The sequence below is a fragment of the Fistularia commersonii genome, chromosome 1 (assembly GCF_037954325.1).
Source record: "Fistularia commersonii isolate RoL2024-O1a breed Wild chromosome 1, RoL_Fcom_v1.0, whole genome shotgun sequence".
In the NCBI taxonomy this organism is placed as follows: Eukaryota; Metazoa; Chordata; class Actinopteri; order Syngnathiformes; family Fistulariidae; genus Fistularia; species Fistularia commersonii.
In genome coordinates this window covers 12,375,103-12,389,000 of record NC_141284.1, presented here as the reverse complement: position 1 = coordinate 12,389,000, position 13,898 = coordinate 12,375,103, and the positions used below count along the sequence as shown (strand labels likewise).

The 13,898-nt window shown below is 42.5% G+C and overlaps 3 protein-coding genes across 6 annotated transcripts in view; 1 reads left to right on the top strand and 2 right to left on the bottom strand.

Annotated features, from left to right (window-relative positions):
* Positions 1–773, top strand: part of LOC147237379 (uncharacterized) — a 28,082-nt gene extending 27,309 nt beyond the window's left edge. For all 3 annotated transcript variants that reach the window (XM_086148304.1, XM_086148313.1, XM_086148321.1), the window contains one exon: positions 69–773. In XM_086148304.1, the coding sequence (XP_086004430.1) occupies positions 69–130 (62 nt within the window). In that variant the 3' untranslated portion in view covers positions 131–773. The remainder of the gene's footprint in view (positions 1–68) is intronic.
* Positions 774–1,010: 237 nt separating this feature from the next.
* LOC147237378 (uncharacterized) lies at positions 1,011–3,835 on the bottom strand. Its single transcript, XM_086148357.1, has 8 exons — positions 3,373–3,835; positions 3,167–3,279; positions 2,770–2,876; positions 2,467–2,641; positions 2,246–2,360; positions 2,095–2,174; positions 1,908–1,999; positions 1,011–1,836 (listed from the first exon to the last, which is right to left on the bottom strand). Exons 1-8 carry the CDS (start codon positions 3,796–3,798, stop codon positions 1,220–1,222), a joined length of 1,725 nt encoding a protein of 574 aa, XP_086004483.1. The 5' UTR covers positions 3,799–3,835; the 3' UTR covers positions 1,011–1,219.
* A 1,609-nt stretch (positions 3,836–5,444) lies between these two features.
* On the bottom strand, positions 5,445–13,639 carry LOC147237377 (sodium-dependent lysophosphatidylcholine symporter 1-B-like). Of its 2 annotated transcripts, none has more exons than XM_086148335.1 (14): positions 13,374–13,639; positions 12,205–12,330; positions 11,608–11,732; positions 9,341–9,464; positions 9,170–9,248; positions 8,941–9,092; positions 8,756–8,846; positions 8,119–8,234; positions 7,939–8,022; positions 7,033–7,116; positions 6,715–6,827; positions 6,485–6,628; positions 6,106–6,282; positions 5,445–5,580 (listed from the first exon to the last, which is right to left on the bottom strand). In XM_086148335.1, the coding sequence occupies exons 1-14, from the start codon at positions 13,464–13,466 to the stop codon at positions 5,535–5,537; spliced, it is 1,554 nt and encodes a 517-aa protein (XP_086004461.1). In that variant the 5' UTR covers positions 13,467–13,639; the 3' UTR covers positions 5,445–5,534. The 2 variants fall into 2 exon arrangements, with proteins under 2 accessions (XP_086004461.1, XP_086004470.1); XM_086148344.1 differs by having other exon boundaries at positions 11,652–11,732; positions 13,374–13,388.
* Positions 13,640–13,898: the final 259 nt, after the last annotated feature.

Genomic DNA, 13,898 nt, shown 5'->3' with positions numbered 1-13,898 from the left:
TTGAGATTAGTAGATATTGTTCACCTCTGTGCCCTGTCAGACTAACACTGTGCTCTCTCCAACCTCAGACACAGCAGAGAAAACCAATGGGTCTGTATTCGGCACCGCTGAAGGAGGAGATATATCGTAATTTCCCGGGAAGGGCCTGCCATTAACACTGGCTTTGCTGCAAATCGGCATGTGTGTAACATGGGAGTTATTTTTTTGTGACATTCTGGCTTTTGTTAAGCTCCTTGAATTTGATCGTAATAGAATGGATCACATTTAGCGTTTTACTAAAAGCAAAAAAAAAAAGAACATTTTCCATGCCTAATGGGCTGTACTCTTGACAGAGATGGGAATATACTGCTCTCTACTGTTTGATTATACCACTTGTCTCCTGCTGAACAAGAGCTTGCCACTGTTTTAACAATGGGGCATTGGGGTGCTCATATGTAAATTTAGCACGCACTGTAAATTTAACAGTTAGGATAAGATACATTCTGTATTTTTCAAAAGTAATTTCATACAGTTTATACTGAAATATAATCTTAAGTTATTTCCCTGTTATGTTGACATGTGGGTCGGTACAAATGTCGAATCTTTGCAAAGTTGTCAAACGATGGAATCTCTATAAATCAAATTTTAGGTTAATTGTATTCAAGTTTGTGCATTTTCTCACACATCTTCAGTGCTTTGAAACAATGCTTTCTGCGTGCATGGCCCCCCAATGTAATTAAAGGGTCATGATCCTTTATCACACAAGTAATAAAATCCAAATATATAAGTACAAACCATTTTCCGTTTTTACTTCATTCAACTAAGACTTTGTGTCCCACAATTGCAGATTTCCTCATTTCTAACAATGTTTGTTTGAGACATGTTTGCTTTGAAGTATTAAGATTCATGGTATTACATTTAGTTAGCGTCAGTCATTCACAACTGCATACATTTATTAAAAAAAGCTCAAGTTCTAGTAATTGATGTATCTATATCCTGCAATTGTGTCACACTTAATTACCGTAACCTACATATTCCGTGTAATACACGACAAGTATTAGCAGAGATTCTATTGTAATACATTCAGAGGAGGACAGGCGAGGTAATTTATGTATGCCACTCTTCATTTCCATACTGGAATATCAAAAGGACCTAAGAAAGACATTACATTTGTTTTATTGAAATTAATCGTTGTCAATTTGTTTTAAAGAAGAGTTCAGCTTGTTTTGTGCAGTAAATACTACCATGTGAAATACCAGGTCATCTCCGCATCTACGTCTGCCAGACCATCATTTTTAAACTGCAAATTGTGGGCTTTTGTTCGGATGGCCTCTGAGCTTCCGTCTGCGTACTTCCTCTCTTCTCCATCTTCAGGGTCTTGATGGCGTACTCCTTTCTGCGAGGTGACTTCTGATAATGCATTCTCCAAAGGCAATGCCGTACCTTCCTTATGATCTGGGTGAACCGCCGTCTCTGCAGCCATTGTCTCAAATACTACCCCTTCACTTTCTAAAAGGTCGTCTTTGACATGGGAACCTGACCTGTCCTCTCTCGAATCCCCCAGATCCCTCCCTGTAGACTCTTTTCTCTCGTTCGGCTTGAAAAGGAACGACTCCACAAATTGTTCTCCCGTTTCTTCAAGAAAAGTGATTCCATCCAGTTCATCCTCTTCTGTGTCGGCTTGTTCTTCTTCACCGCCGTCGAAGCTGAGGGTATGTGTATTTTCCCAGAAGGCCTCCTGCAGCTCCTCATTGCTCTTGCCTCTTATGCTGTACAGTGAGCGACTGACCGAGAGGCTGTCTATCTCTGCCGTGTACGGCTGATCAGAGACCATCAACCATCCACTACTAGCAGAGCCTTGGAAATGGAAGAATCAATAGGTGGCATTTTTGACCAACTGAGAAAGAGAGAGAAAAAAAGTTCCAAACCTTCCTTGATGGCTGTGTGGAACTCATTAGATATCCCACATTTTGAATCACAGCATTTGCATATAGCGTCGTCACCTGTGAGGGCAGCCCACCTGGTATCGTGAGACACATGCAAACATGTCCAAAAGACCTGCCTAAAACAATTGGATTTTTGTAAGTAAATGTAAACGTTGCAACCGGGGCTCACCTGTCTCGTCTATAAGTGCATGACTTTTGCGTAGCGCCTGGTCCCTTTGACGTAGTAAACAACTCGCACTGAATGCTGATCTAAAAATAGAATCAGGGTTGAGCTGCATCTGAAGCTGTGAGTTGCCGTGAAGCCAGACGACAACGCTTACCTCAACGTTGGGCTCGGAAGTGAATTGGAAGGCCTTCAGGGAGAACCTCACAGTTTTGTCCGTCTGAGAGACGAACTGAGATGCCCCGAGGTCTTTCTTACTGTCCAGCATACAGCTACAAATGACATCACCATGACAACCCTCTAAGTCACATGCAAATCAAAACATCAGCTCACATTGCGAAGGCGTTTTTTTTTTTTAACCTAATCCACAGTACGTACCCAAAGTTGTCTATAATTGTGTATTTAAGTGGTGACTGGAAAACACCGGATGGCAATGCATAGCAGCTTTTGATGTACAGTTTTTGTCCAGATGGGAGGAGAGGAGCAGACAACTGGACATGAACAGGCTGCCCAAGCTGGTACACCTTGGACTTGGCCGGTCCATCCCACCAATCTAAGCTCGTTGGAAAAAAGAAATCTTGCATTTCTCAAGTCAGTGGGTCAAACCCTGAACGCCCTCTTTTTAGATCAATTAATGCAGCGGCTTTCAAAACATCAATTTCCACATCGACTCATTCATACCATCCATCAGTTCGATTTGGAAATCATTTGGTTCTCCTTTAAGCCTTTTATGCACAACAGCAGTTTGCCAGGTGGGCTTCACAGCCAATTGGTACACGTGGTGGTTTCTGGGAGGGGGAGAAAGGGGAGGTGGTTTCGGAGGTTATGAATGTTGGGGTCATGGGCGCTCTAATAAAATGCCAGGTTTGTATGACAGCGATCTTCAAAATAAAAATATATCAATTCTCGCTTATCCAAAGTCCCATAATATCGGAATATGCAACGATGACTACAAGCCTGTTTACTCAGAGGGGCTCACTGGAAATTTCAAAATACATTAGACAGATGTCAAGATCCTGCTCAAGAACCTGTCAAGTTCTAGAACAGATATAAAAACACAAATGGCTAAAAGGCTTACCTTTGATAATGACATTCAATCGCGACATCTATAGGATGCGCCTTCCCGGGGAGCCGCTCCGGGGCAGGTTCGTAGTGGAGCTTGTACATGTAGACCACGTGACCCGGAAGCGACTGTCGGGTTGGGGAGGGTAAGTTTGGCTGTTTGTTTTTTTTTAGAGTAAATGGGCAATTTTGAGTGTGTGTGTGTGTGTAGGATCACGATACCTCACGCTGCGAGTCGCACGATGTCAACGGATACGTAAAGAGCAGGTCACCGTACGGCCCGATGACTCCGTTGCTCCTGCAGTTGCCGCCCAGCCTCAATTCCGCGGCGGTCGCGCCAAAACCGTAGAAAAACGGTTTGACCCGGACGACGACGTCTGAAGCGGAACAGGTCACGGACACGTCCGTGTGGGGGCCGAAGTTGGTTTTTCCCGGACCCACGGGCCAAGACGTCTCCGGTGGAAAGGCGGGGACGCTGGGGGGGAACTTGGCTATCGGATTTATCCCGGTTCTCGGATCAGGGTTGGATCTCAGAGTTTGGAGTTTGATCAACTTTTGCGATCGGTTTTCGTGACTGTCCGCGCTGTTGGCGAGGCTGATAAGGGACAAAACACTCCACAGGAAACTCAGGCGCCCGTTTGTTGTCATCGCGTCTGATCGCCGTGCGTCGAACAGACGGCGCAGCGTTCACGGCTGCAGGTAATCAGGGTCGGAATCAATTGGCTTCCAGAAATTTAAATGGCCATCAAGTGAGGCCTCCATCTCCCAGTGAGGAAACCACCATAGTGTCTGCCCCCAATAAAAAACAACAACAACTTTTTTTTTTTTTTGGGAAAAGGTTATTCACATCTTAGAAATAACAAATATTTAACATTTCCTTTTTTTTCCATTTGTTTATTGTTGTTCATTAAATCTAAAAAAAAAAACAACGACAAAAAACACATGCATACAATACCACGTGAACAAAGACTGAATGCTTCATTGACATGTGCTTTTTCCAGATTTGAAAAAAAAAAAAAAATCATGTGAAGGAAGGGATTGAAAGGGGTATGTTTCAGAAACTGGTTTGAAATTATCCACAGCGGGGATCCAAAATCATGACAGTTGTCCACCATCTGGGTAAACACGAACTATCACAATAATAAAAAATATCACTAAATAATTGGGATGCTGAGATTTTTGCCAAACTCTACTGGGGTAGGGTAATAATATTAGATAAAAATAGTTGGTGGGCAACTAAAACAGAACCATAAAAGCTGCCTTCAGTTTAACAGCTCGCTGAAAACAAGGAGGGTCAGGCTCTACTTGTATCAAACCAGTTTAAAAAAAAAAACAAATAACATTAGATTGGCCATGTCTCAAGACGTGTCCTTTGCCTACATATTCTCAGGACTGCTAATGCAGCTTTCCTGTGGACTTTAAATAACTTGGTCGCAACCACTTTTAATAAATTATCACACACATCCTCTTATTAGAAAAGCAAAATCCCTGAGATGGTTCATTTTTATAAATAATAATCAATAAAGCATCTGTACTCCACATGCGCTGGAGAATCTCATACTGGACTGATCAGGATGCAAAGCAAACTAACAGGATTCTAATCAATTTGGTGGAAATTGGCAGAAAAGTTTAAGTGCAAAAGGAGGAAATGGCAACACTGACTAGCAAAAGTAACAATAGCATAAACCAAATCATCAGGGCTTAACACATTTCACTAAAACATACTGCGAAGACTAAAATAAAGAAGCTGTACAATTAAGGCTTTTTTATCAGGTGACAAATTCCAGGATGTGCCTTTCCCATTCAGCAAATTGAAATACCTTTTTATTGTGTATGGAATTCAAGCAATAAGAAATATCCAAAGAAAGGATCAATATGTGAACCAACAAATGAACATTTCAAGTTAAATGTAGAATGAGTTGTCAAGTCTGACTGAAATCTTGATTTTCATGGATCAAGAAAACAGAAACAACTCTGAAACATTATTTTGGAGAAATATATATTTGTATTTGATTTTTTCAAACATGGGAGTTGAAATTTTTTTAGATGAGACTTTGAACCATAATCACCCAAGCCAGTTTTGTCCAGATGGTTTTGCGTCAATTGAGCAGTAGTGATGGCACAGCAGAAGAATTCATTGTGTATTCGCAAAATTGCACACGTACCAGACTGTGACGATGTCTCTCATGAAAACTTAGTGAGCACCATTTCATTTAGACTCCGCAAACACTTCTTCAGTCCCATGCTAGCTGGTCCACAGTGACCACTAGAGGGTGAGAAAAACCTATAAGGTCAACGGAGGTCCCACTGTAGCTCCAGACAGTTTCTGGTCTTGTCCCTCTTGACCGTCTGTGCAAACATGTGGCTGATGTGCTTCTTCTCCACTACAACACATTGCTACACTCTGACTCAGAATCGTCCTCAGAATTCCTGTTTTCAGAGAAAAAAAAAAACGGAGTCACACGGATGCACAATGCACAGCAGCACCTTGTGTTTAACATTTCTCTAAACGTCTCATTTTAAAAACATTATATTTATTTGTTAGGTCATTATCTATACCGCTTATCCTGTGGTAAATGGTCATGGGGGTGCTGGAGCCTATCCTTGCTATCACCGGGCGAGAGGTGGATTTCACACTGGACTGGTCACCGGTCAATCACATGACCTCATATAAACATACAACCCTTCCAAAAAACAATTCACTCTCGCATTCAAAAGTTCGCATTCTTTTCTAAAGTCTAAACTGGGACTCCCATTAACCTGCTCCATGTTGTTGGACTGTTGGGAGTAATCGAAGATCGCAGGATAAACCCATGCAGACACAGGAGAGAACATGCACTTCACACAGAAAGGAACCTTATTGCTGTGAGGTGAAAGTGCTAATCAGTGCCATCGTACTGCCCTCATTTGATTTAGTTCCTTTAAAATGTTTTTGTGGCCTCGTGTGTCACTTACTGCATTTTTTGCAGAAGTTTTCTATTTGCCTGCCTCGCCTCCTCATCGATCGGATACGTCCTCAGTATGAGTAGTCCCACGGCAATAAGCACCACTGGCACCGGAGACACCAGCACCTTTAGGGTTAAACTGACCGCCTCAGGTTGTGAGCAGCTCCCGGTCACATAGCCGGCAAATCTGCAAAAAAATTCAGATGGAAAGTTGAGCTGATGTTGAATACAGTTTGGCAGTAATAGTGGAGGGATTATGTGATTTATTGACCACATGACTAGTGAACTAATGAACTCTAAGTGAACTAAGCAGATATCGTGTTTGATGGAGTTACGAGAGAGAGTGAAAGCTAATAAAAAAGTGCATGACGACAAAAGTTTGAACTTACTTCAAACTAAGGGTAGATATACCCAGGGATACTCCAGAAGCAAACTTTATGAAGAACACATAGAAGGAGCAGAATATGGCTTCATGGCCATGGATGTCTGGATTCTTAACCTTAAAGTCATCTACTACATCGGGAAGCATTGACCTTAAAACACACAATTAAGGAGGTCACTATAGAGGGCATCAACAAAAGTTAACTGATCCAGGGACGGAGGATGTGAATGAAAATACCAGGGTAGGAGGAAAGCCACTGCCACGCTCACTCCAGCCGCTACTGAGACCATGTAGGAAATGATCAGGTTACTCTTGATGCAAATAATCAAGATCATGAAAGGTACTGCCCACTGCAGAGACAAAGCCCATTCATTATCCCCAAAACCACACTTCTGTGAAACAGGCTTTTTGCTACAGATTCAGCTGCTGCCATATAAGCTAAATTTACAAAAATCCAAATGCTCACTTGTTCAACCACTTCAAACTTTAAAACCAGCTGACACTGATGTTAATTCTGTGTTGTTAGGTTTTTGAGTAACTGCATTTTAAACGTACCGAGATGCCGACATACACCGTGGTCTTCTTCCCAAACCTGTTCAGGAACCAGTGCCACCATGGAATGCTTATAGTCCCAGAAAGCTGGAAAGTGTATGACATGGAATTGTCATTAAAAAAAAAACCAACTTGAATATGTATGTGTGTGTGTTGCAAAGCTGAAAAGAAATCAGATTTTCCCTCATATGTAGACATTTCAATACTTTCATAGAACCTATCACATATTTTTTTTACAGGCTATGGCTAGAGCTGGACTATAAAAAATAATTTCTTTGCCCTCACTGAAATATTAGACCTTGAAAACAAACAAACAAAAAGCGGGCTTCACAATAAGTAGTAGAATATGGGAGACCTGAAAATGTCACAATATGTTAGTGTATGCTGAACGGAGCAGATAAGTTTTGAAATCTTGCCAAAATTCATTCAACAAAGTTGCACAGGAACAAGTACTGTCAATGATTTCTGAGAAATAACTTTGGGCCAGATACCGTGCAAAAAAAAAAAAATCTATCTCTCTCAATATGATAGTTGTGTCTAAAAAAATCATTTCCACTCCTAATTAAGGCAGACCGCAAAGTTAGGGAGGGTGCAAAAAGTGCAATCAGATTTGGCAGTTCCTACAAAGGCAATGAGAGATCGCTAGGGCAACAAAAGCTCCACTGTGTGCCCGTCTGTCCCTGAATCTCCTGCTCAAATGGAATGAGTGTGTGACCGGGAGAGAGGTTCCCAGAGGCCCAAACATCACCTCCTCTCATCCTGACAATTGCCCTATCAGCCCCTCATGCCAGCTTCTGCCGGAAACCAGATTTCTACTGTCATGCACATGGATGGCCTCCAACATTTCAAACTTGTTAATGACAAAACACAGAGCTACATAATTCCTCAATGGAAACTAGAAATACACACCATGATTACTAAAAGAATATTCTGGAAGTCCTTCCTATGGCCAAGTGCATATGTGATGAAAAGGGCAAAGTTTCCCTCCAGCAGCTGTAAAAGAAAAAAAATCTTAAAACATAGTTTCCTGAAATGATCATGCAAAGTTTCTGCATCCAAGACAAGATGGGTATTAAAGTTCAGTATTACCAAGAATGCAAGAGAGGTGAAGAGAAAGCCAACAACCAGTTTGATGTACGGCTCGTGATTCATTATCAGCCAAAGGCCCTGACCAAAAGTCAGTGGCTCTGTTTTTCTTCGCATCTCTACAGAGAGAACAGAGATGAAGGAAAAGGTAGTTGAAACTCCATGTTTTCTGAATTATTATGCATCTTTCTTGTGCTGAAACCTTCCAAAACAGGGTTCTGTTATTGCTGATTGCTTTACTTTTGAGTCTGATGCCAAATGTCAATGTTGCTTGAGATGACCAACTAAGTACTTTTTTTTTAAGAAACGGTTCTCTGATTTCCTGTCTCACTTCTGTGTTTTTAATGAAGTTTTTAAAGGTTTTTAAATAGGTTGACTTCATCTGAATACAAGATTTTCTAATGTGTGATTTCCTGAACTCGCTCAGTCATTTAACCTGTTAAGCATAAGTTACTTAAAAATTCCTGACTCAAGATGTGTATGATATGAAACTATAACGATCTGAATACTTTTGAAAGCTGCATGAATAGAATTCGGCATAAAGACATTCAATTCCAGGTCTGACTTTTTACGCCTTTTGTGCTCCATGTCTTTGCTTGCCGAATCGGACAAAGTCAGTGGTTCTTAAAAAGATACATACCTTTTTGCTCTGTCACACCTAAAAACAAGATTACAGCACAAAGCATGTAGATGATGCATATGACCCCAGATGCAATCAAGTAAGCTTGTTTCTGTAGAGAAGAAAACATCATCATCATCATCTCTTGACAGGTTGAAACTGATGATACTAGTGGTCTGATACAGAGCAAAAGAGTCCAGTCTTGCCATCTTGTCAAGTGAAACTCTGGACATGTTAATCTGAGTGGAGTTTCTGTCCTCTGGGACTTCGGGCTCGGAGAGACAATCCGAGGTTCCGCCCACTATTTGTCCCTGGATTGCTGTGCCCAATACTGTGGCAAAAACCTCCACTGTCATACCTGAGAATGAGAGGAATGGACATTATCAAGTGATCGGCAACAGCCAGGTTGAACCGGTAAGTGGAGACAGGACGTACGGTACGCAGTGACAGAATCCCTCTCTTTCTGGTCACTGGTGATGAACATGGTGAGGGCTGAATAAGGCACGTGGAAGCACTGCAGAAAGAGCACAAAATATACAGTACAGTTAAAACAAAAAGGCAACAAACCGAGGGGAAAGGGGGTGGATGTCGACATGCTATACTCACTGTTTGTAGTGACTGGAAGAGGCAGTAAAAGATTAAGTACCAGATGAGCCTCCCTTCCTCGAACGGAGGCACATACCAGATCATAAAGTAAGACAGCACAGCGAAGGGAGTGGAGAGAAGGATCCTGCGGAGAAAATGGTGCTGGATTGTTTAGGAAACTGATGAAGAGAAATTCTAAATGTAGCAAGCTTCAAACCTTGGTCTTTCACGTTGAGATTCTCTAATCTTGGTTTGTCAGCGCTCAGGTGAGGAGCTCTAAGACTGTATAATGTAACAGCAATGCAACGCCGAGGGCACACCTTGCTAGACCAGGCAAAACTGTTGTGACTTTAGGAAAATTGTTTTTGACAGTCAAGATAATATTCCCAGAGAAGGTGAGTGATTAAAAAACCCCTCCTGTTCTCATGTGGGTCTGTACGGGGATGGAGAGAGATTACAAGGCATAAAAGTGCTAATAGGAATGAAGCACCCCATCTCTTAGAGGGCGTTTATTGCTTACCTGTGTTTCATTTCAAACGTGTTTAATATGTCCTCATTTTGCTGTGAATTACTTGGGTAATCGGGAAACATATTTGCACCAACATAAAGTAGGAAGTACCGAGTAATTAATTAAATGAATAATAAGGGCAATGTTACAATCCCATATTTAAAATTATAGCCCTCTGCTATTTCTCAGTTTGAGTGGAGGGCCTGCTTCAATTTCCTGATCTGACATATTTCACTTTGCATGTTTCACTATGCCAAGAACTCCATGTAGGAAATCTGTAAATTATATAAAAACCATCCATTGATATGCTTAACCAATGTACGTTTAAAGAATTAAACATGGAGGTGAAGTGACGCCACACTAAAATTAGCCACACCTACAAATTACCTTCATCACTTCTTAGACACACACACACGCACTCACAGTTGTCACCACTGCAACGTTGTCACAGCTACACTCATCACGGTCTTATTCGGCAGACACAGGAAACGAGAAAGCTCACTGTGCGTGACTTTTAGAGGTCTTTTTAGGTGCAGGTGCAAAAAATAAACCACTGGTGTTTTCTTCTCAAATGAAATATATGTTTGCAAAATGTGGACAGTGTGTCTAAAAAATGCTGAGAAATCATACTCTTGTCACGTGTTTTACGATCAGATGACTCTAGATTGATTCAGGCTCTTTACAGGGTATTTCTCATTTCAATCAGAATAGCAAAGTCTGAACTTTTTCATATAGAAATCTTTAATTATATTATTTCAGCCAGCTATCCCCTCATTATCACATCACATCAGACAGACACACACGCACACATATGCACGCACACACACACACACACACACACACACACACACACACACACACACACACACACCCTTATTGGTTAGAGGCTGATGGTGTGTTGCGGAATGGAACCAATTACAGCAGAAGCCCGTAAAGCCCCTGCCCCTGCACAATGTGAAAATCATGCCTGGCCTGCATGTCACATTTAAGTACTCGCAAACCCGAAACTACCCCTGTGATGTGAAGAAAGCCGCTTTTCAGATCCGTGTTTGTTGCCAAGTCTGTGATAGCAAGAATGGTTTCAGAACCGGGTGGCTGAAGACTTCCCGATCTGGTAAACACGTCTCAGTCTCTCATCTTCTCTCTCGCACAAACCAGGAGCTGTGCCCTTCCAGCTAAATGTCAAGGTCATTTGTCATCCGATTGTTATGTGAGGACTTCCTTACTGAGACAACTGTCGGTAAAAATCTCATCCCACACATTTTGATTTTACCACCATTTATGGTGGTAAAACAAGCTTAACTTTGGCCTATGAATCCATTCACCTAATTATAAATGGGACATGTTATTAAATCTTTGCTCTTAAATGTTGTTAGTGAGCAAAGACAGGTGGAGCATTGTAGTGTGAGAAACATGATATTGCATTACATTTTTTTTCAACCAATAGATTATTCAGTTTCTACAATGTCTGACATTCTCCAAATCATTCTAGATAATGGATTATAATTTGATATGATAAAGATATGATAAAGATGATGAGACATAAACACAATAACATATTGCATATCTCAGTGCACTACAGAGTTGCTTCAGCTATAATCATGGTATGTGGGTTTTATAATTTCACACAGTGACTCATGGTCTGGGAGTTTGTTTCCTTGACTACGATGACAACATTTCTGTATTCAAACAGCACGCAATACCATAAATTGTCAGTATTTGCACATTACCGCTAACCTATCCTTTGACATAAGTGGTGCTATAAGACGCTAACACCTACCAAGGCATCATGCATCCAATACTGGTGTGTCTACTCCGGCTCACCAGGAAACCGACGGTCGGGTCTGTGACAGCATCCCAGGCTCGGCCCACGAAGAGGATAGCGGAGGCGATGGAGGGATCCAGCTGGAGGGAAGAAAAAGGGGATCAAGCCACGAAACCACAACAAACACGATTCCAGCAGCTACCTCACATGGCAGCAGAGACGATCTGCAGGGAAAACAACAACACCAAGTCCAAACTCCTTGAAAAGCCTGGCTAGGGCCAAATGTATTTTATCTATGTTCTTACTGCGTACAGCTTTAACCATCATTTGACTAACTAGGTAGCAAAGCAAAGCAGCGGGGGCCACAGGTTCATGCACTTGACCGGCCAACACAGAATGGTTGAGGATGAAAACTGTTGAACTGATCCTCAGCAGGGAAAAGCAAAGCTTCCCCCTTCAAATGCTCTGTGAGATGACAGAAAAGTGTTTCCAGGTGTGAATTTAATTGCCATTTCAGAATGAATAACGAAACATCTGTCATTTACTGTGGTTGATGCTGTAAAAAGGTGGAAGCATGGATACAGTTCTGCTCTAAGGGGACTTGTGAATCACCTGGGCCACATCCAGCAGGTAAATCTGGAGGAAGAAGCCCAGCACGCTGGCGGTAATCTGGTAGGGAGCCCCGCCGATGGCGTAGCTCACTTTGTTCCACACTGAAAGCTTGGATCGCCGTGTTTCCTGGAGGTGAGGACAACAGGAAATATGTCAGGTAACGATGAGGCAAAGTGAACGGCGCTACGTCTCAATCATCCCATCTCCGTAGCCCACCTCCGCCCTTATATCCCTCTTTACAAATTTCCATCAAAATGTTCGACGCCCCATCGCATGACCTGTTATTACAAGGGACTGCCATTGGCTACGTTCCCTCACCCCATCGCTCAGAATGTCCGATTACATACAAATCCCGGGGATGCCACTGAGCCTAAACACGGCTATTGTATGTGAAATTTAGGTTACTGTAGGTCACAGTAGACCTGCAGCCACTTGCTCTTTCAAGTGGAGGTTTGACACTCCAGGATAAGGCAGCCCACAGTCTTTGGGGAGATAGGAAGTGTCATCACATCCAGGACCACTGCCAGTCACCGGATGTTGGTCTGGACTTGCTGCAGTTCCTTGTTCCATCTCACCAGGAGCTGTAACGTACTTTAACGACCATAAAACAAAGCATGAAATCATAAAAACTATAGCCTGTCGACCTATCATATAGGATGCGGTCCGGTGATTCGGGGGAGGGATCGATGTGGGTGAAGAGCGGGAAGTTTCGAGGAGTGACAGTGTTGTGGCGCACGGATGTGCCAAGAAAGTGTGAAAATATAGCAACGACATCTAGAAGGAAAGCCTTGTTGCGGATGTCTTTTTTTTTTAAGCGCTACAGTAAGATCCGATGAAGGCGTTATGATCATGGGAGGCGGAAACAGTGTGGGGCGTCTCTTAAGTTTCCTTATTTCGTGTAAAAATAATACAGTCTTCAAGCGGGCTGTTTCCATGCTGAGGTTAATAGACATAAGCAGTTGTGATTCTTGTGGGAAATTCGACTTTCCACACAAATCAACACGTTAATGATAAATTGATGCTCATTCTGTTACAATTGGAACCTCGCTGGGAGACCGAAATTCAAATCAATAGGAAATAATCGGATCCCAATGCACGAGGCGTTTCGGTAATTCGTCGAAATGAGCGGAAGAAAAACCCCTTCAAAAAAATAAAAACCTTTCACTCACCGTGTCTGAATTCATTGCGGTTTTTTGTGTGCGTTTGGATTTAAGGGATAACAAACCCGCCGCGCACCGCTCCACACCCTCCCCGTGGGTCATCGCGCTTTCACAGCGTCAAAAATATTACTTCCCTCGACGGTACCGGAATAGACAAGTCACTTCCCCGGTACCGGAATAGACAAGCCACTTCCCCAGAAAGTAAGGTTTGTCCCTCAGTCAACCAGACACTCCATTTATCCGCCGCCTGCCACGCGTGGAAACTACTACGCCTCGCCGCCTCCATCATTTTAAAGCCTCTCTCATCCGCCGGTGTCGACGATGAAGCGTGACGTCACGCAACGTCACGGTTGCTGTCGTGATCTGAGTCCGCGACACGTTGCGTGTCTGAATGGTGGGCGAAACGGGAACTTAACCCGTGAGATCAATACGGTAACGCAACCGCAAGATCGATAAACACCCGAATCAGAAGTGTAATAAATAAGGGATGAATTGTGTTTTTTAGTTACATCAGGCAGATTTCAGAGTAAACCA

Bases quoted from the DNA above. Each gene is read 5' to 3' on its own strand.
- LOC147237378 (XM_086148357.1), bottom strand. From the start codon at position 3,798: ATGACAACAAACGGGCGCCTGAGTTTCCTGTGGAGTGTTTTGTCCCTT. The intron at 3,280-3,372 runs GTATCGTGATCC...CCAACCCGACAG, and splicing joins CGTGCGACTCGCAGCGTGAG to TCGCTTCCGGGTCACGTGGT. The intron at 2,877-3,166 runs GTAAGCCTTTTA...TCCCCCTCCCAG, and splicing joins ATTGAATGTCATTATCAAAG to AAACCACCACGTGTACCAAT.
- LOC147237377 (XM_086148335.1), bottom strand. From the start codon at position 13,466: ATGACCCACGGGGAGGGTGTGGAGCGGTGCGCGGCGGGTTTGTTATCC. The intron at 9,093-9,169 runs GTACGTCCTGTC...TCTCATTCTCAG, and splicing joins GGATTCTGTCACTGCGTACC to GTATGACAGTGGAGGTTTTT. The intron at 8,235-8,755 runs GTATGTATCTTT...TTCTCTCTGTAG, and splicing joins AGGTGTGACAGAGCAAAAAG to AGATGCGAAGAAAAACAGAG.